The 24318-nt window shown below is 41.7% G+C and overlaps 1 protein-coding gene across 4 annotated transcripts in view; it reads left to right on the top strand.

Annotated features, from left to right (window-relative positions):
* The window catches only part of MRPS9 (mitochondrial ribosomal protein S9), a 54425-nt gene extending 31232 nt beyond the window's left edge, over positions 1 to 23193 (top strand). For 3 of the 4 annotated variants that reach the window (XM_086482138.1, XM_086482135.1, XM_086482137.1), the window contains 3 exons: positions 237 to 345; positions 1272 to 1441; positions 2843 to 3047. In XM_086482138.1, coding sequence (XP_086338264.1) covers positions 237 to 345; positions 1272 to 1441; positions 2843 to 2934 — 371 coding nt within the window. In that variant the 3' untranslated portion in view covers positions 2935 to 3047. Of the gene's footprint in view, positions 1 to 236; positions 346 to 1271; positions 1442 to 2842; positions 3048 to 23176 lie in introns of those variants that run through there. The other variant, XM_086482136.1, reaches the window with a different exon arrangement.
* The last annotated feature ends 1125 nt before the right edge of the window (positions 23194 to 24318 follow it).

Here is a 24318-nt window from a genome sequence, read left to right as displayed (position 1 = left end):
TTTACCCAACACACTCTTTCCCCCCCACACCCCCCAGCCTTAATAGACATTGATATATAAATATATTGAAAGCTAGTTGTTCGTTGTTTGTATTTATTTCCTACTCCTCGTATTTTTTTTTTTGTTACCTCAGCCTCCAAAAATAAACAGCTGATACTGTATGAAAGTGTTGAGATTTGCTTAACTTCTTGTAGAAAATTGAAGCCTTATAACAAATTGGTTTAAATTCCTTTAAGGTTCAAGAAAAACCGCAAGAGCTACTGCAATAGTTTATGACAATGGGACTGGAAAAATTACAGTGAATGGCATAGATGTTTTGCATTACTTCCCAGTGCTGCAGGACAGGTGAGAGCACTATGAAATGCTGTATCCTTATGGTACTTAAATTATTCCAGCAAAAGTAATGCCATGCAATTATATTTTGGTGCTGTGTTCCACAGAGTTGATGCTGTGTTCTTGTTTCTGTATAACTGTCTTGTTTTATGAAAATTGGTCTTGCTTCTCCTCCTCGTTTTCAGGAGTCAGTAGCGTAAGAACCGATAGGTAAGCCTTGCTCTGTGTTTCTTGCCTCTTCCTTTCTGAAGGGGTGCAAAAACCAAGAGCACAGATTATTTGGATAGTTCAAATATTAGTCCCCTTAGAAAGGGTTTGCTGTTTATTTAAAAAAAAAAAAAACAAAAAAAAACCCCAAAACCAACAATAAAAAATAATCAGTGTCTTTGAGTGTTTCCTGAGAGGTTTGCAAATTGAGTGCACGTGTAATTACTCTGGCATACAGTAACATAGTGGAAGCAAACAAGGTAAGACACTTCATGTAAAGCTTCAGATTTTGGAGGATGTGCACGGTCTTGATATGGAGAAGGGTTCTCATGAGGCTGACTATGAAGATTTCTATCCCTTGTGTGATTTTTATTTTACGGTGTGGTTTTTGAGCTCAAAAATAGAGTAAGAGACTGTTTAGTTTGAATATCCAGAGCTGACAGATCTTGGCATCTATAAATTATTAGTGAAACAGAAGTAATTGTAAAACTGCACTTGAAATACTTACCATTGGCAGTTCGAATATGCACCTAGCTGCTAATTTCCCATTTGTGTAGTTGGTATCAGTAGGAAATTAGAGGTATGAATGCCTTTCTGCATCTCTGCCGGAAAGTTAACTGTTACCATATATACTGTGATAAGAAATGTATATATCATGTAAATTTGTGTGTATATATATATATATTTAATTTTTATTATGATGGGGTTTTTTATTTTTAATTTTTTTTTAGAGAACAGCTGTTGTTCCCTTTCCAGTTTCTTGACAGAGTTGGAAAACATGATATGGTTTGCACTGTCTCTGGTGGAGGAAGATCTGCACAGGCTGGAGCAATACGTTTAGCTTCTGCAAAAGCCTTAAGGAGTTTTGTGACAGAAAAAGAGGTGGAATTCATGAGGCAAGGTAGGAATTGAAATTATTTCAGTATTTCTTAATGTGTTTCTGGTAATTGATGGAATTAATACAAGGATCATTAAGGATCAGATAGTGCAAATTTGGGTAAATAATCCCAGTGAAACCTCATATATTGTATGAAAGGGATCTGCATTTATTTATAGATATTTTTTTTTTTCACTTGTTTTCTAGCATGCTCTGTGTACATTTTGGATGACTTCTTGAGCATTTTTCCATCTGTTTGTGACCTCTCTTAGGTCTGTTAACCAGCTTACATTGCCTCAACATAGAATCACAAAACGTGAATGTATATTAACTACAGGCATTAGTAAGCTGTAAGGTACTAAGACTGTATTTTGTTTTACGTGGTTAGTCACATCTTGTTTGTGTTTAAAAAAAGTTTTATTGTCTAATTTAAACATTAGAGGGTTAGCTTTGAAGGGATAGTAATGAGCATAAATTTATTATATGCAACGAACCAAACTGAAGGCGCTTCTTTCCTCTCTTGCTTTGCTTTGAGTTTACAAGTTACCTGGGGTAAGGTAGAACTTGTTGGGATAACTGCAGTCTTTGATAGTTGTCAGCGATTAGATGCCATACTGTTTCAGCAAATACAGAGTTATGCACAGTGAGATTTTAACTATATTCCTTCTGGACTAGTAGGAAGAATACCTGCATGTATTACTGGCACAACGCTATGATTTTTTTCACGCTATTGCCATCCATGGAAGTAAAGCTATCTTCGTGCTAGTATCTTTGCAGCAATCAAGTTTCTTTGATTATAGTTTTTCAGTACTGACAAGTATGATTGCTAGGAATACCCCTGTAAACTAACACTGCATTGAGCTGGGTATCTGTAATGAGATCAGCATAGTTCTGAATGTGTTTTGGACATTGCCGAATGTACTTTGGAAACACTCAGTGTACTTTAAAGCAGTGGTCTCCAGAGTGGGGTGTGTTCACCCCAGTGCTGTGCAAGATGATCCGTTGGGGTGCAGGAAGAAAGTCTTAGAATTTCAGTAGTGTATATAACTTATAAATGAATGAATGCACATATATCGGGGGTGCATGCTCCAAAATAATTTACTGGTAGGAGTGCACAGTCAAAAAAAGTTTGGAGACCACTGCTCTAAAGGCTTAAGCAATATAGAACTAAAACAATGTGGGATTTTTTTTTTTTTTAGTGGTTTGTAAAGCAGAATGTGAAGAAAGTTCATTTACTGAAGAAAATTAAAAATGTTAGAGAATCTGATGAAATTCCTTTCAGTGTGTTTTATACTGAACCTTCATCTTCCTAGGTGTTACAATTCGTATGCAAAGTTACTGGCTGCTTCGAATCCCCCACATATAGTATATCTGTAATGTTGACTAATAACAGTAAACAAATGGGTGCTTCTCTGTGTTTTGTAGCTGGACTACTAACAGTTGACCCGCGTGTGAAGGAAAGAAAAAAGCCTGGTCAAGAGGGAGCCAGACGGAAATTCACCTGGAAAAAGCGATAAGTCTGAGTATGTAAAGAATGGCAGAATGCTACCAGAATTTCAAAATATACTGAATTATGATTTAAAACTATTGTATAAATGTATTTAGTAATAAAGACTTTTTCCCATTATAACTAATATGTTTTCTCTGTTCAAAAAGCAACGAACATCTTTCTTTAAATTTATTCAAAATTGCAGAAACCTGTGGTGTGACTTGCCAGAATGCTAAATCTAAAATAGTAGCTTAAGAGCCAGCTTTGCATCTTATCTCCACTGCAGTCAATAGTGATTTATGAAACTGTTGATGGATTATAACTTTTAAAAATCAATGTATTTGTTTAGTGACTTGACTGTGTAAATTCTGGAATTAGGCAGCTCTTAAACAGGTATTTGGACAACTTTGACGTGCCTCCCTTTTTGCCTCACAGGTATTAGCAGATAAGTGACAACTTCCCACCTAAGCTGCGGTGGAGTTGAGAAACTAGCGAGAATGGTACTGACAATTGAGGGGATGCTGAGAGAGGAACAGTCACAGAGGATAACCTTTGCCTGTGGAATCAGTTGTCTGCAGAATGCCTCCCTAGGTTAAGTAGGGAGTGATTCAGAGCAAGTGCCTAAATTTAGATGCTCTGAATCACCCTCTGGAGGAGTCAGTTTTTCTCTTCTTCCCCCAAATGCAGAAAGAGCTGGAGGGATTAGGCTGAAGTTAATCTTTTAGAATACTCCTCTCCACCCCTTAAATCTCAAGGGGCCCGATCAAGGAGATGTGTTCTGAATATGGCTTATGCACAAAGATAGCATTGGACTCTTTGCCAAATACAGTCATAACTTTTCTTTTTTAAAATCAGAAGCAGGAGGTGATGACAGTGCTGCCCACCTCCTGTCTATAATTGTAGCCTTCCAAAATAGATTAGTGGTTACAGCACTCACCCAAAAGCACACAGTTTTGGTTTATTGCCAGCTTCCTTCCTGGGACAGAGGTCAAATACACAGAGCTTCCAAGGAAGAGCATATTCTTCATCTTTCCTGTAGGAACTCGGCTGCAGCAAAAAAAGAGTGTAAGGTTCATCTCACCAGGAGAAAGCAGAAAAAAAAAAGTTCAGCTCAGTAGTTTTAACAACAGGGCACCTCCCGACTGTCTTTTAATGTAGAAGACCTCAGTACTTGGAATTCTACCTCCCCAGCCAGATTTTCTAAGTTCTGCAGTACCTGCCCTGTTGTTTATTTGCTGTAGATTATAGTAAAAATATTACACCTCAGAGGTAACAAAAGGCCGTAGCAGGTAACTGCAGGTGATAAACAACTATGAGTGATCTGTATGGGTCTTTATTTTCCCAAGCACCATTCAGGAGGGGGCAGCAAGTAAATAGACCTCTTGAACTGAGTAACAGGGAAGCTCAGAAACTAGGTATGCATCCTTGACTGATGTGTTCCTGATTCTGTACTCCCCAAAGCCATTCTGTGCTTCTTTTTGACTCTTGTTTAATGAGAATACTCAGTAAACTTGGGCAAGATTTCTCATTCGTCTCAATCAAAATACGTGACTCTGCAACTACCTGAAAGGAGGTTGTAGCGAGGCGGGGGTCGGTCTCTTCTCCCAGGTAACAAGCGATAGGACAAGAGGAAATGGCCTGAAGCTGCGCCAGGGGAGGTTTAGATTGGACATGAGGAAAAATTTTTTCACTGAAAGGGTTGTCAGGCATTGGAACGGGCTGCCCAGGGAGGTGGTTGAGTCACCATCCCTGGAGGTGTTCAAAAGATGTGTAGATGTGGCACTTTGGGACATGGTTTAGTGGTGGGCTTGGCGGTGTTAGGTTTACAGTTGGACTTGATGATCGTAAGAGTCTTTCCCAACCCCAATGATTCTGTGATTCTATGACTTAAGTTGCATTCAGCAGCTGAGGCAATTCACCTAACTCTTTGAAAAACAAATGGGGTTTACATGAGACGTGTTTTACACTAAGGCAAATACAAAATGGCTTAATTAGCATTTCTGCTGAATTGTTTGTGTGTAGCAAAACAACTCTAGAAGCTGTGACTTGTAATAAAAGCATTCAGTAAATATCCATGCTGGGGCAGGTATGTGAGGATTCTTTTGACATGCTTGCCTAACAAAAGGTACTTGACCACATAGACTGAAATGAAGGTGCTAGCTGAAGAAGACATAGGAGGAGATTAAATAGTAGAATTTTTATCTCAAGACGAATGAAAACCGATCAGTTTGACTGTATTAATTTTCCTACCTCATTATTAGGCAATAAAGCTTTAAGAGTGCAACAGCGTATCAATATGTACAACGTACAAAGTCTTTTAACATGTTTTAAGGGATTTCTTAATGTTTTACCTTCTAAAAAAAGTATGGGCACGGCCTTTGATGTTTAGACCCAGCAAAAAATTATAGATATGGTAAAGTTTTAGAATTTATCACACCTGTTTAGGGGAGCCCCTAGAAGTACTAATCAATGCTGTGCAACCAGGTCACTTGCTTCATAGCTACTTGCTCAGGCTTCCAACTAATTCTGAAACGGAGCCAAAAGAGAGAAGCATTTTGAAAAGAAAAAACGAGAAATGTACATATTTTTTTCATTTTTCACTTGTATGAAGTCCCTCTCAATTATACATGTCAACATTTAGGGGTTAGGAGATCAAAAATTCTCTTAAGAAGGACTATTTCTATAGCGTTATAAGGTGATCAGAAGGTGAGACTACCATTTTTTTCCACTCATTTTTACAGATTCATCAGAACTGAAGGAATTTATGGGAAAACCAAATAAGGAAATTCTGTTGGGGTTGTTAATTTTGATTTGTGACGGCAGCAGAGTAGTAGAATCAGTTCATCAGTTTGAATAATCAGTTTTAACTTCCCGTTCCTCTTCTTCCCTTGCATTCCCAAGGTTATTGAAAGAAACTGTCCTGAACACCTACCTAACTGTGTCTGAGCCAGGCTTCTCAGGTCTCAATTTTGAACCACTTGCACTGTGCACAGACTTACCTTGCCAACAAGATTTCAGAAGAGTGTCCTGAATGTGACAGATGCTTATACTTTAAACATTAAAATATTTTCAGAATGTGGGCGAAAAGAAATAAGCCTTCTGTGCTTTCTGGTCAATGTATGTTGTGATTCATCTAGGTTCTTTTTTTTTTTTCTCCACCACATTGATGTGCTTTGAGTTAAGAAACCAAAATTGTCTCCAAGACAAGTGGAATATATCCATGTCATGGATTTCTGGTAATTGTCGTATTTCTTTAGGGTGGAAACCAGTCAGAAGGTAAAGCTGGAAGGATGTTTCTGTTTTCTATTGATGCTGCTATGTTACCACAAGATGGAGCAGTTTGCAATGTAATGAGCTATTTTCAGAAGTGATACGTAGATACTTGGGAAAGAAATGATGGTGAATCTTCTTTTTAAATAGTGATTTTATAGCAACAGACTAATATGAAAAAAAATTTATTTGGTTTCAAAAGGGTAGACTCAGATTGTCTTTCCGTTTTTTTTTTTCCTCCTGACAAGAGAAACAAATTTTAGTGAGAATTAATAAATGTCAGTTAATGCTGTTTTCAGCAATCTAATTTCAATGCATAAGTAATACCTTCAACTTAATATTACAACGTTATGCTAGGAAATGCCAGCCAATGTGTGAAGCTTGGAAATGGTACAGTAACATTGTGCCAGTCATCACAAAGTTAGAATCACAGAGTGGTCTGGGTTAGAAGGGAACTTCAAAGACTATCTAGTTCCAATCCCCCTGCCATGGGCAGGGACACTTTCCACTAGACCAGGTTGCTCAAAGCCTCATCCAACCTGGCCTTGAATGTTTCCATCCACAACTTTGGACAACCTCTTTCAGTGTCTCACCATTCTCATTGTAAAGAATTTCTGCCTTATGTCCATAATCATATATGTAACTAATAAATACAATTATTTAGATAGCCAAAACCAATTACTGGCTTTCTAAGGGAAAGGGGATTTGTTATTGAAACTTCATTTTATCTGTACAGTTTCGTAAAATCCTTGTGCATTAGAAATTCATTTTCACAGTATTCTGTGATACTTTGTATAGATAAGAATTCAAGGGCTGGAATTGGAAGCAAACATATTTTTCATGCTCTGGTAGCACCCAGTGGGTATTGGTTGTAGTAGCTTACTAAATGTCCTGCAAAACGTGTGAACACAAATCACTGCCCTTGTACCTGCCCACATAAACAAAGCAGCGTGGGAGAAGAACAAAACCCGCAAACGAAGGGACAGTAATGGTTTTAGACCTCCTATTGCCTAGCATCCACCCTCAACCCCTATGTCAGCAATTGCTTTCACTGTTAACCTTTTGGTATTAAATAACTGAATACTGAAGTCTTTATGCTGGGCAATTCCAATCCCACCTGCCATTTCTCTCTTAGGTACCAGCCGTGTCAGCCGTAATGAGTGCTCCTCTGCTCGGCTGGGATCTTGCTCGTTTTGAAAGAAAAAAGCCTTGCATGCTCCACAGAGGAGGTCTGTATTTCAACACACTAAATCTTTAAGGCGCTCAGGATGCGTGCTGACCATTTCTTCATCGTTTGAAGAAATGTCATATTCAGATGCTGACAATACTGACGTAATAAATAATGTAAGCAGAGTGGTGTGTGCTTGCCACAGGTCCTGAGCAGACTAGTACATCACGGAAGCAATTTCAGACTAACAGATGATTAGCAGGAGATAAAAGATGATACACTAACCCTTCCTTCTGAAAGTGCAGATTTGCCTCCGAGATCAACAAAAGCAAATTCTCTTCTGCTCCAGGACCGGTCCCTAATACCTTCCTGCTTGGCTGGTTACACTTTCCCTTAGTAACTGCTGTTTCTCATAAGACATGGTGATGCCAAGATAAAGATGATTGCACCAGTGGTACCAGGGCAGAAATGATTCAGAAAACTCCAGCATGTATTGGTACAGTCCTTATTTCAAGTTCCAGAGCAGCCATGCAGGATATGGGTTGGTGACACCTCTAAAACTTTGACCTCGTGTATGACATACCTTGAGTGCTGGGTCACATATACACAGTGGCAGCTGCAATGCTTTTTAGCTGGGGGAGGTATCAACAGGATTTTTTTTTTCTATTTAAACTTGTGTTCAGAGGTTTTAGAGCAAAGCATTGTGCAAAGCGAAAGCTGTGGGCTACATTGTCAACAATAAAATGACAAGACTATTGTTATACACTGCCTAACAGAGGAAGAAAAGATCTTTGCTTTGTAGAGGAGCTTGTGACTTCGTCTTACATACCGCTTTTCACACTTGAGCTGAGCACTGCACACCCATCTCTGCAAATGTGGGGTTAGCCACCAAAATCCCCACTGAGGGCTCTTATGCGGGAACACCAATGCCTGAGAAGGCTGTGACGTGCATACTGAAAATACCGTGTGAGACAAAACATCTGCTTCATTCAACTTCATTGCAAAAAGGAGAATGCGAGCACATGGTTACACAACAACCTCCCTGCTCATCTCACATATGAAATCACAGGGCAGCTGGGTTGTCAGGATCTCACGGCTTTCACCCTCAACCCGAGTTGGACATCCCCGTCCCAGTAAGCAACTTTGGGGATAGCTGAGGAGGCTCCACCAACAACTGCTGCAGTGGTGCGTTGCAGTGCCAGTTTTGGTGCTGCCGTGTTTGCCATCTGTGTTTACTGCAAGAGGGAAGTGAGACTCGGAACAGTCTCGCTGAGGCTGTCAAGTTCTGGTGGGGATGGACCTCAGCGTTGCTAAAGCAAGGGCTGCCCCTGCTCGTATACATGTAATAAGCATCCAGGATCTGTTATTTAGTAGAAGTTTACGCATGGATTGTATCACCTGCAAGGTAGGGAGGAATTTGGTTTTCTCCTCACTCAGCTGCAATTAAATTCCTAGGAGTTAGTGAGACCTTGACATGAGTGCTGATGTCTCTTGGATGTTTGTGAGCCAAGGCCACAGGGGTCCCTCCTGTATCTTTCACCTGAGACAGCTCTCTGGTAGCTATTGCTTCTGCTAGGAGAACTGATGAGATGCACAGGCTTAACAGTCAGCTTCCCTCACAGAGTTTCTTTCCCTGTGAAAAAGTCACTTTGAGACCTATTCTAAATCCCCCCCAACATTACCTCTGAATTCCCTTTAATTTCAGAGGTTAAGCAAACAGGCAGATTATTGTCTCTTAAGTGCATGCTTGCAAGGCTGAAGGACTCATTTGTACTCAAGTTGCAAAGAACTCTTAATGATTTTATTTGACTAAGGTAAAATGAGAAAGGAAAACGATATTTAGAAAATTTCATTAGAAAAACATTTGCTTCTTTGTATCTATAACAGCAAGATTACTGGGTAATCTCTGCCTGAACTCATCAGGGATTGCTGATTGCATCAGGTATGCTGATGGGGCCAATATTGATGGGCTGAGCGTGCAAAGCATACACATTACCCTCTGGAGGACTTGTAAGATGCCTCAGACCAGGAACATGCAAAACAGCCGCCTCATAAGGATATCCCAAGGTACAAAACAAAAACTAGGCAGGAGGCAGAACAGCTCAGAGCAGCAGCAGAGAGTCAAGGGCAACTGAACTTGCCAGAGCACCAAGCTGGCCCTGCCAGCTGCTGAAGGCTGGGGAGGTCAGGAGAGGAGCCAGCTCAGGCAGCTAATTGCTGCTCAGTGTGGAGGCTGTAGCACCGACTGATGCGGTGATGGTGTCTACCACGTCAGCCATTTGGGATGTCAGCCTTCATTCGTGAGGGATGGGGTCCCGCATCTCCCCCGCTGACGCACGTGCCAGCAGGTGAGTAGGAGGCAGGCAGCTGGGCTGCCCGCAGGTGGGCAGGACAGAGGAGGGGAAGGGCTGCACCCAGGGAAGGAGGAACTGCTGGCCGGAGCTCTTTGCACGGGTGGGGGATGCGCCCCTTCCCTACAGCAGTGGGGACGATTCAAGTTCTGTCATTTGCCAATAAAAAGGGGACACTGTCTGCGTTGAGTAGTCCACTGTGAATTTGTTTTTACCTTAAGGAGTTTATCATCTACAAATATAACGCTTTACTTTAGCATAAAGTTTATCAGACGTTTAACATCAAAAGTCAAGACTTCATCTGCTGCCTGAATTTGGCATAAATCTGATTGGTTTCTTTTGTAGAAAGCCAGTTTAGGAATCAATTATATATTGTAATGGGCGTGAAAACAGCTCCTCTTTGGTCATTGTAGTAGATTACAGCTTGTAGTCTTGACATCACTTAACTGCGTAGCAAATTGTCTGAAAATGAAAACTCCTATTAGGACACTTAAAAAAATTCTGTTTCAGAATGACTACTTAACAGCCATTAAAGCATCTTTATAGAAATGTCACTACCCTCGTTACATCTGTACCTTTGGTTAGTTTCTTTCCCCCTTTCCAATTTTCTCCCAGCATCTTGCAGCTTGCCTATTATTTGGATGTATAATTAGAAATCCATTATTATGTTTTATGGAGATGTAAAGAGTAGGAAGAAAGCTGCGTAACTACTTTTTACATGCAGTATGCAAATTATCCACCTTGTGTATTTTGGCTCTGAATGTTCCGCAGATGTAGTTTCATTTCCCTTGGATCTCTGTTTACCCATTTTCATTGCTAGTCATCAAGTATAGCAGCAGAAAAATCAAAATAGGAGGGGGGAGGGGCCTTCCCACGGAAGCCGCTTAGCATGCCCCCATCGCAGAGTGGTACCAACATTAATGCTCTTCACCTACGCAGTTCTGTGCACGGCCATTATTTATAATAGATGGTCATGGAAATGGTAGGGGTAATCAACATCGCATGAGGAAATGGTCACTGCCAAAGCTGTGTAGTTGAGAAAGTGCTTCGAAGGATATGATTTAACACGTTCCATCCAAATACGTGTGTACTGAGGAAAGATGCAGGACGGGGCTTCGACAGTACCTCAGAACAAGCAAATGCCTCTTTCCTCAGCCTGACTCTTCCAGCTGACATTTGTTCTGCATAATATCCCGCTGTGTGATACGCCCAGGACCTGATCCAAAGTCAGTGGAAATCTTACAGACTTCATGGCCCTTTACACCAGACCCTTATTATTTTAAGAATTTCGGATCTGAGCTTTATCCTTTGTGAAATCCCATCAATGCGTATGGCACAGTGCAGTTTATGGGTTGCATTCCTGCCATGGCTTCTTCAGATTTGCCAGTGCATCGGAGAGCGAGCGGCGTGGAGGTTCATCCTTCTCCCTCCTGCCAAATAGAAATGTCCCAAGTCAAGAGGCTTCTCCGCTCTCAGCGGTTTGTGACCAGAAAGTTCTGACAAGGCTCCTAAAGCTGGCAAAGCCCCTGGAGCTGTGACTGCCCCTTTCAGCGTAGCATTAAGCGCCAAACGGCTTGACAGAGCTGCAAGCTTTGCCAGGCCTTTTGGAGGTCCCTTGTTGGACCCCTACCAGTGTTTTCCCCGGTGACAGGATGCCTCTAAGTGAGGAAAGGCCTCAGTTCAAAGGCCTTAAAGCAAAGATTACTTTAAACTGGCGTTGGACGTTGGGTCTGATGTACGTGTAAGGAAGTGGGTCTTGGAGAGAGTATAAAAGCACATAATCTTTCTTTTTTTGGTGGGTAGGAGGAGGGTGCCAGTGTCTGGGGAGGAGCTGGCTTCACAGGAAAGAAGGAGCCTCCTTAATGGAGGTCTGGCAGAGATGTGGTATAGGAATTATGGTTGCACATAGCACACGGTGGTGGTCTATGGTTTAGTGGCTCAGTGTAACTTTCTGAATGGTAAATTTTAAAAAGAAAAAAGGGCAACATGCACCTAATAGGTATACATTTAAAAGAATGTATTTTTTTTTCCTGAATACTGTTCTATCTAATTCCTGTAGCCACTGACTGGACAAAACCAGATGTAACATCTCTGCAATACGCAGATTTTTTTCCCATTCTGAATTGCTCCTGGTTTTTAGCTTTTAAGTTCGTATGACTGACAAAATAATACATTGCCCAAGAGTATCAGTCTCTTTTAGTCATGGCGAAAGTAGGAAACAGATTCTGGTCAGCCAGACATTACCACTTAATAATAAAGTAGTATATGATCAGCGTAGTATATGTGTGTGGAAGGGAAGACAGAAGATAGTTTACTCTTTCTGATTAAAAAAAAAAAAAAAATTCTTGAGTTAATTTGATACCTATGCTATAGTTATGACTTAGGGAAGTCATTAGCTGTAAAGACTGGAACAATTCAGAATAATACTGCAATTAAGAAGTTCTCATGGTGCTGGGCTAGGACATGGGAAATAGTTCATCTCCTGCTCCTTTCCTGAGCTTCTTTGTGGCTACGGAGAAATTGCTTACTGCCTGGCCACGAGCTGCAGGAGTTTGGTAACACTTGAACAGTGGCAGTGGCACTGGATATCTATTTAGCTTTTGGTCTTTCTGACAGTGTCCAGGCTTTCAGTAGAGAATCCAAGTAAGAGAATGCTAATGCCTGGCACCCTGACCTTGTCTGTCCAACCTTACAGCTGCTCACAGGCAGCTTGCAGCTCATGCTGCTGCCCTTGTCCTGTGTCCTGAGCCAAGTCCTCATGCCTGACAGCACCAGAGATGCTGCTCTCAGAGAAGTACAGCACTGCTTCCTTATCTGCTCCGAGTTGGCCACCAGCCCTCCAAGGACTCAGTTCAACAGGCTTTTGGGACTTTTTGAACTTAATATGGCCACACAAAACTGGCCTTTGGCTTTTTGGAATTGTAGATGAAACAGGATTATGTTTCCAGGATGAGAGGCTGGGCCGGGGCACAGAAAGGAGAAAGGTGGGGCAGGAGAGCAGGTCAGACCTTTTGTTTCTTCTGCCATTAGCAGTGCTGGAGAGGTACGATGAATGACCACAGCTTCAGAGTGGCAGCAGTCCTTCCTCAAAAACAAGGACATTCTTTCTCTCTGTCTTCACCTCCTCCTCGATGGCAGCGGCAGCAACCACACTGGCTCTCCAGAAGCCTCGTGTGCATGAAAGAGGCGGTAATGCTACGGCCAGTTTGTTTCACTGAGAAGTTTCCTCCTGCAGGTCATGGGCTCACTGTGCCTAAGCCTAAGTTGCCCTGCTCACCAGGCAGGAGAAGGAGGCTTTGTCCCAGCTGGAGGTCTGCCGCAGTTATTCCCAGGCATGACCGAAGAGCAACTAAGCTGCATTTGTGCAAACCTACACACATTTTTCATTTTAGATAAGAAGGGAGGTTGCTGTGACATTTTAGCCTTACCTGAAGGAGAGGGTGGGATTTGAAGACATCAGGGTTGTTGCTTCCGTATCAGTGTGGCTGACAACAGCTTTATCTCAACATGTGGCTGGAGACTTAGGTCATTGCAGTGATGCAGTTTGGCCAGGTACAGACCAGAAAGACTCCAGCTCAGTCCAGTCCCATTCATGGGTTGTGTCTTGCAGGTCCAACAGCTGTAGAAACCTTTTTTAATCACTAGTTTAAGAAGACATATCTCTGGAGACATTCAGGGAGTAGATCTGTTGAGGAAGCAGGTGCCAGTTTTCCATAGTTACTTTTAAGAGCCGAATTGTGCTTTAGTGCTGATTTTTAGTTTTAAGGCAATATTGAGAACTTAAAAACCCTTCTTTTTTTTTTTTTAATTTATTTTTTATTTGATCCAGCTGGAGCTTGTACTTCCTCTTTAACTTTTTCTTTTATTATTTAAAATCCTTAATTATCCGAGACAAAATTGGTAAGGAAATCTGCAGAATCTAGGGATTCCACAGAGCTCTCTCTATAAACACTCAGGCTATTCACTGTTGCCAAATAGACATGTGCCAACTCTGAAACACCCACCCACTCCCTCCTTCTGCCGCAGCAAACTAATAAGCGCATTGATTACATTCATTTAAAGAAAAAACACTGCTCTTTTAATCTTTACATTCCGCATGCTTTAGATTTCTGATTACGAGAGATATCCTGTTTATCACACATCATGTGGTGAAAAAGCTACTTGACACACCTCAATGCATTAGTTATTTTAAAAGAATATTTTATAGGGTACCAGCAAGTGGTAGTAGGAGATAATTATCATTTCCTGCAAGCTGTTGTTGTACTATTCGCAAGATGAACGAGAGGTCTCTTAAATATGATTTTTGTAAAGGTCCCTTAAATGCCTTCAATCCCCCCAAACAAAAATGTTCACATGCAGTTTCTCTCTTCCGTCTCTCTCCTTTCTCCTCTCTCCCCCCAAAAATGTGGAAGAACTTTGTTATAATGACATGAGACAACCACATGATGCTTATTTCACTGCTCTATAGAAATTGGTCATTAAGAATGACAATGATATAGTTATATATAGGTGCATATGTATATAATATGCAAATACAGAATTTTATGTATGTTTTGAACATGCATTGATAAAATACATAGTTCATATTTAAGCTAAACTTGAAACCCACCTTTTTAAAGAGTTGAACAACTTTTTTGATTTGAAGACTAGCAGGAATGTCCCAAGTTAGGTGCAAAATCCTTTCCAAATGTCCCATGAGGGTGTATGTACGTGTGTGCATAGACAAGCTTGCTTTCCTCCAGTGGACCATTGTGGAAGTCACCCACCAAACCCCACAGCCATGGAGCAGGCCACCAGTGCTCCCTGGGGTCTGCCCCCAGTCAGGTCTCCCGGAGGCACCAGTACGGGGAGGGGAGCTGGGGAGGTCACCCATTGGGGCTGGCTACCACCTCTGAACAACTCAGCAATGAGCAACAAACTCATACAAAAGCCGTGGAAAATCTTGCTCAATATCCTCCTCTGGGCCCATTTGAGTCTACTGCAGTGAATTTTGGATCCTGGCATTCAGCACACCTGAGCTGCAGTGATGTACTGGTTACGGCACTGCCAGTATCCCTAAAGGCAACCGGCAATGCCAGTCCTGATTTCTGAAGCTGCTGAGGCTCCAACCATGTGGAGTGGCTTCTACAGCCTCTTGAAATACACCTCAAATCTATTATCTTGGACCAGGTTCTTGAGTTATTTACTATTTAGTGAGTTCAGGTATCCAAGCATGATGCCTGTTTGGGATATAACGTTTCACTTGCCCTTGAGTAGGGCCACTGTCCCACTCACGCTCAGTGGGAGCAGTGCCCCTCTCCGTCAGCAGTCCCATCAGTCCCCGGCTGAGACCATGCTGAGGAAACAAGAGCCACAGGAGCTAAAATTTGCTGATAATGGATATGCAGCCTGTATTCTTTATTCTGAAGAGAGAGGCTGCCCTTGCTCTCCTAGCCCAGCCCTCCTGGCTTCTTTGCAGTGTGCCATTCTCCCGCTGCAACGGTAATGCAATTGTAGAATCAACATTTAAAGCATCAGTTGGTAATAATTGCCATAATCTAATGCCAGCCTGCAGTTTTTAACAGGAATTTTAGAAAGGAGCTGGGAAGTGATGGAAAGAGTGTCCTTGTGGAAATTCAGCTCAGTGCCCGAACTGGTTCTCGGGAACAATGCGTGATGCAGTCCACATGCCAAGAGCTGTATTAAGTAAACTGGATTAAGTAAGAGGATATAAAGGGAGGCCCTTCTGCGAGTGTTTTACATTAATATGAATTAATAACAAATGATGCTTTGCAAGTCAGTGAGAAAAGTAACTATGCAGCTCCCAGTGGGCCTTAAAAACTTGATTTTGGAGCCTCTAAGGGCAACTTGGAGGGAGAGTGCTGTAGCGTAAGACAAGAGTGCGAAGGGAAGCATCCTGGAGTTACAGTCTGCTTCTTGCTCTTGCGTGAAACCGACAGGCTGGGGGGGAGCTGGGAAGGGTGTTGGTTTGTTAAAAGGGGAAGAAACCCAGAACTTAAGTAATGAACCAGATTCCTGATTTATTCCCCTCACTTGAAATAGCATACTTCTGCAGAGGTCGACGGTGGGATGCCAGCCACATTTGCTAACCAGCAACATCCCACAGCACTGTTGGTAACAGTGCTTTGCCGTGACAGTGCCATGTTTAGTTTCCAGGTCTCAGTATTTCGCACCCCTGAAGCTCCCTGACCAGACTTTAACCTTTAACCTGGCAGTGTCCCCTGAGAGCTCACCAAGGGATTAAATGACCAGTAAGGATGCAGAGGGAAGCAGTCTGTAGACTCCCTGGCACCCATCTCTGCAGCACTCCTGCGCTCAAGAACTGTCCTGTGCTGGCTCTGACCGTACAGCTTTGCTTTTCTTTTTTGCAGAAAGGAGAGGACATCTGCAGGTATCAGAGAAATCTGTTGGGGTCTGGGTTGTCTTTGCCCATGAACTTCAATATTTGGGATTCTGAACTTGATGCCGTGTGCTACAGTCACAGTCATAGAGGACAGAGACTCATTCACCTGTAAAACCAGTCACCATAACCCAAATAACTTACAGGCATGAGGCAGCATGAGTTCTTAAAACCAGCTCTGCTCACTCTTTGCCTACAGGTTGCACTCCAGTGCAACTTTTAGGGTTAAAATTGTTTGAGGTCAGGAGTCCTGTCTCCACATCACGCAACTGGGCTGCTACGGCTGAAGTAGGATTGCTGTTTCCACAGCTTCTCATTCTTCAGGCTAGTGCCTGCTCGTATTTCTCAGTATAAGCATATATCCTCACTTACCGATTCATTTTGCTGGTTACCTTTAACATAGCTATTTATTATTGGCCAAAACCATGAACACTTCTAAAAAATGTGTCTTTTTCCCCCTTTGCTCTGTTGGCCTATACATTACTAATGTAGATTGAATTTTTCAGCGAAACCCAGCTAAAGACAGGTATTAGAATAAAACTGTTTGGGTTATTTTTTATTCCATATATGTGCAATCTCCATAGCTATTCTAGCAGACTTCTAAAGGCGGCATTTACTAAGAATTCTTCCTAATATTTTGACTGCTAACCAGGTTTTTTCCCCTTAGAATAGCTTTTCTAATGGAACAATTCAGGAAAAAAGCACTATCATCATATCATAATGTACTGTGACAAGAACTGTTCAGCTTTATGTTTTGGCATTTAATGTGTTCTCAGCTCTTCACTGTGGCTGGCAAGGCTGACTTTAAGCAGCTGATATTGTAGAGAAGTAGTTGACAAATTTTTTATACTAAGAGATCCAGGGCAAGTTGTAGCAAATCTTTTGCTGTTTTTCTGTTGGTTTTGACATGTGTGTGTTTCTGCCTGGCATCTTCCAGCAGTAGAAGCCACCAGATGAAAATTCCTGTGATTCACATCTGCAAAGTTTCCAAGATGTAGTAGAGATCACCTCTGTCCTTGGAAAGAAGGAAGCGACCAGCTCACACAGAAATCCAAAATATACAGAAATCACGGCTCACAGTAGAGGGATTTTGATTGCAAAACTTAGTTTGCTTACAGAGACTTAATTGCGATGTTGTCCGCATATGAACTGCTTTGTTATGGGGTTGGATATATGTCACAAACAAGGAACTTGTAAAGCTAAAGAATCCCCTGAATTCTCAAGTGCTGATGAGAAGCCCTCTATAGAGCTCAGCAGGAACTGTAAAAGCATTTCTCTGAGTCTAAAGGACTTGGAAATAATTGAAAATATAAATTTATGCTGTAGAAGCTTGTTCCTCTTGCTACGTATTTTCACTGCTGTTCCTGTTGAGAGTGTCTGCTGTAGTGATCCTTACAGGGAGGATTCCCAGAAGGCCTGAAACCTTTCAGATCTTATTGCTTATACGTTTTCTTTTCTTGACAGAACAATATAAAATTGCTGACCTTGCCCAGAGCAATATCATTAAAGTTAAACAAGATGACACTTGTACTGTGTCTTGGTCAGGAGCTGTCTAAAACACTTTCTGAGTTCTTGTAGGACAAGAAGAACGATTTCAGGAAATTGTAATACATGCAATACTAGCCAAATAATGTTTCTTATTTTAACATGAATGTGTAGATATATTAATATGCATGTTTAAAAATGAAGAAATTGAGTGTTTCACAGCTCAAAAGCTCATCATGAAATTTTTATTTATCACAGAGTAAATGGAATTCAGACTTAGATATTTTGAAGAACGTTTGTTTGAGGATCTACTAACGTGGTCTGGGCTAGCACCCGTCCTTGTCCCATGACAAGTGGAGGTCTGTCAGGATGTTTTGTCCCTCATACCAAACATTGGAGAATGGATGGAGCCTCACTGACATTAGCTACCAACTAGCAACTGCACTTCAGTTGAGGTGAACGGGGAGCCAGTAAGGGCTAGCAAAGGCCAGTGGGGAAGGGAAGTACACACCAATTTTCTGGATTGAACTCAAGAAGACAAAAATGAATTTTTGACAGACAATAAATATAGTCTTCCTTCTTTTCCTTTACTCAGGAAGGAACTTGGCACACTTTATGTATAGGTGCCATTCATGCAGCCTTTGTGTCCACATGCTTATTAATTGGGAAACACTTTAAGTCATCATTCTCTTCACCTTCTTCTCCCCAGCGCCCCTAAGTTGGTGCTTCAGGGACTTATGCCAGCCCTGCTTCTGTCACGATACTTGTGCCGTCTGGTGACCTAGTGAACTGTAAATCTGTATTTAAAGAGTAGGAAGCTTGCAACCTGCTCATGAAACCATGCAGGCAGCATGGGCATTACCCTACTTTGGGCAGAGTTTTCCTCGCCTGCTCACTAGTGAGGTAGAGCTCTTCTGTTCTCCTTTGTGCTTGCACAGGATGGATCACACTGAGAAGGGCAAACAACCTCCTAGACAGGATTATTCTTCTTTCTGGACCACCTTTTCCCGTGATGTACTGGCTGTTGTGTATTTTCCCCTGTACACCAGAGCCTTGCTAGGCTGGAGTGCCATTCACAGCACGCTTCCCATCCTGGAGATTGTAGTCCACACAGATGGCTCCTTGTCCCCAAGTACACATGAGTGCTCAGTTGAATGTGCGCTCTTGTCTAATATTTAACAAAGCACATTGAGTTAATGGCTTATGTTTCATTATTGCAGGAAGCTGTTAGTACCAAAAGGTTAAGTGGTTCATTTGAATATTGCCCGAGTATCTTTGCCCTGTCAGGGTTTTTTTTTCCCTAAAGTTAATTTGCTATTGTTGTGATCATGTCTGACAAGTGGCAGGTAAAACCAAAGGGAGGTTATGGGGGTCTGTTTCTATGGCATAATTTTACTGGTATTTAGCAAGTTGGATTTTACTTAGCTAATCATCTAATTTGCATGGACCCTTATTCAGGGATGAAAAGCCGGTTTAGAGCACAGGCCATCTTCTGCTGGGAATTATTTGCACCAAAGGCAAAGGACTTGGGGGAAAATGATAGAAAAGCAGGCAAAGTTAATGGAGCTAGAAGAGGTTACCAGAGCTACCAGAAGAGACTTGCTATGCGTTCACACAGGTAGAGGAGTAGGCTTAAGAATTATTGTTAAACATAAAATTGTAGTAGCTGAGTACTAGTAAAGCACCATGGAAACAAATTTCTGCTACACCAGCATTAATGATATGAACTGCTTGTGACACCTCCTCATAAAAATGGGGAAAAAAATATAAATTTATATATTTATATATTTATAATATATTTATATATAACACATATATTTCAATATAATATACAAACAAGTCTCCACGTTACTTTGGTTATGCTGAACACTCAGTTCTTTGAATAATTTTTTTCAGTGAAAAGCAGATTTCTGGTAAAATAGTTCACATCTTTTTCTGTTTAGTTTGTTGAGGAGGGGAACACACATGCCCATCAAACCCTCACTGCTGTCCTGCACAAGAGCAGTTTGTGAAGTTGGCTTCTGAACCTTGCAGGAAAAACATGGCTGTTGCAAGTTATCAGCCTTTTTTTCCCCACAGTCGCTGCAGTGACTTTGCCACCCTACAGCAGTTTGTAACGCTAAATGCTCACCTGTGGCTTTGTAGCACTGGCACTTTCAGCATAACGGGCACTCAGGACTGTGTGCTCCGGTTGTCTTTTGAATAGATTTGGATACTTTTTATTCTGAATCTTCAATTCAAAATCTTTTTTTGTTCTTTTGCTATAGCTTCACCTCTCTGGAAAAGACCTCTAGCTTAGAACGGCAATGCTCACACCAAGAATAAAGCAATTGGAGAGGCTTTGCTTTCAAGGTAGTATGTATGGAATTTTTTTTAACCAGTTCATGATTACAGTTTCTATACCAACCCTTTAAATTGGGTAAAATTTTTTTTCTAAATAGTCCAAATTATTTTTTTCTAAATAATTTTTCTAAAGCCATATAAATTAAGATGGCTGCTTAAGACTTGCTTGCAACTGAACTTGAAATGTAGATAAATTCAGGTACCTCCTGATTACGTATTATTGTTTTATACGTAAGATAGAAATGAAGCTTCTTCACAGCTTTCAATTTCAACAATCATCTGATCTGCCTTAAGCATTGGTAGGGAGAATATCCAGGAGCTAGACTGAGAACTACTCTGTCTGTGCCCTAGTATGGGGGTCTAAATTGACCGTCACCAATTAATTTGGCACATTTGAAGACTTCTTAGTCCTAGCACCAAAAAGTGCCGAGTAGCCTGTTAGGTGTTCTTGTGGTGAAGTGATGCTTCTGTCCAGGAATGCGTCTCTGCAGTGTCAGAGTTAAGGAAGAATTACTAAACCCCTTCTTCCCCTGGAAACAAACCCGATTTTCTCTTTGTTTACCTTGTAGTCTAAAGCTGGAAATGTTCACTCAAGTGATTCTCAATGGGTCACTACGCATCTTTTGAGCACAATAACTAGCTTGAAAATCAGCTTCACATTTTTCATGTAGGAGCCAGAGAACTTTGAGGTAAAAAATGTTTTATCTTGCGTTGCTCAAACTAATTGAAGGGCCTGTTCTCTGCAGGAAAAACTACTGACTGTTCTTATACCAAAGACCTTCCCTTCCCAAATCCAGTTCTTTGCCTCCCTTGGGGCAAAATCTCCATGACCATTATCAAAGCACTGTAGTATCATAGTGCTTTTCTGTGTAAGTGCATGCTTTGCTAAATCAGGGTTCTCTGTGCATCTCAGCATTGAGATCCTATAAAGGGATCAGCCCTCTTATTATGAGTTTAGACCAAAAATAGGCACGAGGAAGTATTTTTGTATATGTGCTCTATTCATCCAAGGGCATTATTGTCTAAGACCTAGCAAACAAGATCTTACGGGATTGACCTGATTTCACTCCTTGTGAATATCATTCTTTTTCTGGGGTAACATTTTCTCCTGCCTTATTACATCAGTAGATCCCTGCTTCTGGTGGTATCATGTCCCTTCTGACACCAAGAAGCAAAACACATGATTTAGGAAACCTCCTCAGAACAAAGTATTTCACAGTGGGTTAGGCTGCCAGGCAAAGCACATGAACACAAACTGAACTGAGCATCATGGCGAGTGCACACCCTGAGCCAAGACACTGCGTGATATTTAAATGACCAGGGACCAAACATTCCTTCACACCTTCAAGATCGCTTCGGGAGAGACACCAAGGAAGAGGTGACCAAATATACACCCAGAGTGGAGTACACACCTCCTCTGCTTCAGAGCAACATAAAATAAAATGGCTCATTTCAGTAGGCACCTCACATTTCAGGACTGTCTCTGTAGACAGATAACCCTGGAGGTTATTGCTCAGGGATGCAGCGATGCCTGCACCAGGGCAGCAGCTTCTTCTGAGACACAGGCAGCAAGGTGTGAGAGCTTCCTTTACCATGCTCATCATTCCCTGTGTCATGTGGGGCCAGACGATGCTTCACTGAAGCCTGAAGCAGCTCTGGATCTGTTTACTCCACGAATCTGAAAACGTTTGCCCATTGGCACTTTTCCATATGAGTTGACAGTGGAGAAGTTGCTAAATTTGGGTCAAAAGCCAACACTTTCATGTCACCACAGGTTCTTGCAATGCTCAGCTCCAGGTACCCTGCAGAAAAAAAGTTTCTGTGTCCTGTCTCATTCTCTGAAACATGATTCCTCAGAAGATTAGTAATTTTTTTTAACCTTTTCATGTCTTTTAAACTGTGAAAAGCCCAAAAGGTTGAAGGAGAGCTCAGAAGGCACTAATGTTTCCCTTGTGTGAAATTAGACTCTCAGAGCCTTCCAATGTGATCCACTGCTTGGCCTTACACTCACTGAAAACAGGGAATTTTGCAGTGCTGAGTAGCTGTGTGTAGTTCCTTACTGTAATATACTTCTAGAAGTTCACCTCTCTGGGATCTGAATCAATGTAATGCTCTTCCCAGAGCTCTTCTGGTTTGAAAGTTTCCTACTTATGTCTTGTTGTAGATGTTGTTTCCTGCCATTCCTGAGTGGCTCTGAAATTTGCTAAATCTCTTTTTTTTATTTTTTTTTTTTTTATTTTGGTTGTTCCCACACCTAGGATGTTGATATGCTCAACTCTAAATTTTAAAAATAAAATTAAAATTACTAATGTGCCAGTGCAATTAGCTTTTAAAAATAAACTAAAAGTGGACTACTTTGGCTGAATAATTGTGACAGCAGAGGTTTGTAATGAAGAATGTGAAAGATGTGAATGTCCAGGACACGTACAGCTTCTTTAATCCAGGCTAGAGACACACATATCACCTCTTCCAAGACAGACAAAACATGCTCATCAGGAGACCCTTCAGCTTATAAGTAACCATCAAAGAACAGCAGGGCAAGTGTCCTAATGTGAGCTTCTGTCAGGGAAAAAGTTGTCTAAAGACAGTAATAAGAAACATAACTTCTGTGTGGATCAAAGTAGGCTTCAGTGGTAGCCTGGGATGGAATTTGGCTCCTCCAGTGCTAAAATTGTGTGGCCTCAGCTCCTCTGCCATCAAAGTGCTACAGCTCCAGGTTCAGTCATGTCTTTTTTCTCAGCTTCAATTCCTGCAGAAATGCAACAGCCATTATATGTGGTGTGTACTGTGCATTTTCAAGGTATTAAAATCGTCCTGTAAGGACTGCTGCCCCAGTTTTATTTTGCTCTGGTGTGTGTTGGGTTCATAAGGTTTTAATGCTGTGAATACGGAAGCCTTGTCCTTACCTGTGTGAAAGCTCCTGGGAACTGCCAGCATCTCCACGCCATCCTCTAAAACAAGCACAGCACTAGCTGCCTGGCAGCATCTCACAAAGCCAAGGGGTTTGCATGCGGTGAACCCCCATCTCTCAGACAGTCAGGACGGCACGTTGGCTGGCTAAAACTACACACTCACAGCAGGTCAAGCCTCAGCCACATTCTGAAGAACTAAAATTATTTTGGTCGTTAATTGGCTGTAGAGACTTAAAAAGCAAACTTACCCAAAGTAAATGTAGCAAGCTGCCTTAAACTGCAAACCTCAATGTAAAGACAACATTTTTTTTTTTTTTTTTTTTTTTCTTCCTGTACATCAGGGCCCTGCCAATTGATTTTGGAAGGTGGAAGCTGAAAAAGGTCAGCGAGGAAGCGAAGCTGCCATGTCAGTGGTTATAGGGCTGGATAACACTCCTTCACCTACAGTTTCCATCGTTGCTGTCATGCTCGGTTTTCCACAGGTATCTGTCTAGCCGTAACTTGCTCTGTTTTTTCTCTTGCCACATGCTTCTCCCCTTTAAGCCCAGCATTTCCTATAGGAAATGTGCCCTGTGCCTGTTTCTAATTACTCTGTTTCAGTGGTCTTTTCTGGTGGCAGGCAATGGACCTGGTGGCTGTACGCAAAGGTGCTACCCAGCGCCCACGGGGCAGGGCCGGCTGTGGCGGCTGCTGCCGGGCATCGCCTTCACTGCTCTGCAGCCAGACGAGCACTCTGCTCATTCAGTCGCTTCAGCAGATGTGCATCATTAATGGATTATTTACCTTTTGCTGCCTGATTATTATTTTTTCTGCCTCTAACCTTTTCACTTTCACAAATTTATTTTGACTTTGAAATTCTGGGGATCCCACTTATAACCTTTATGTTTATTGGTGAAGTATCTATTATTAGACTGTTTTTCCCCCTCTTTCTAATTCTGGAGTTTAATTATATTTTTCTTTCTGCCTTTTGGTACAGGTGCAGTAATTAAATGGCATTAAGTCTGTTTCACGATCATTAAGTAGGCTCATTATTGTCCTTTTTGTACATATTTGAAGTTGTAAATAAGTCACCTTTCAAATGAATCTGCCTGGTAGAACTTTGACATATCCCTGAGATAGTGCTGTCGTGGTTGTACGAAGAAATGTCTTGAGTTAGGTACCATCCCTGGCCCTTGCCAGCAACCAGCACAGCGAGGTCGGAGCCAAAAGTGAACCGCTGCATTTAAGAGTGCAGCGTAAGACTTAGAGGTGGGATGAGCCGAGAGGAGGCAAGGAGGAGAGCAGCAGGACAGATCCTTCATTTGACTCTTAGGGATACCACTCTCAAAACCCCAGGGACATGTATGGGTGTCCTCGGTTGTAAGAGCTGAGTGGGCACTGGAGGACACTCGCACAATTTTATTTCCTTTTCTTTCACCTTGGCTTTTGTTCCTTTCCCCATTCTGCCAGTCCCCTTCAGCCTTATCTCTGGTTTGGTTTTTTT

Source organism: Leptosomus discolor, chromosome 1 (assembly GCF_034619465.1).
Source record: "Leptosomus discolor isolate bLepDis1 chromosome 1, bLepDis1.hap2, whole genome shotgun sequence".
Taxonomy (NCBI): Eukaryota; Metazoa; Chordata; class Aves; order Leptosomiformes; family Leptosomidae; genus Leptosomus; species Leptosomus discolor.
The sequence above is the reverse complement of the archived record's forward strand: the minus strand, read 5'-3'. Positions and strand labels throughout refer to the sequence as shown.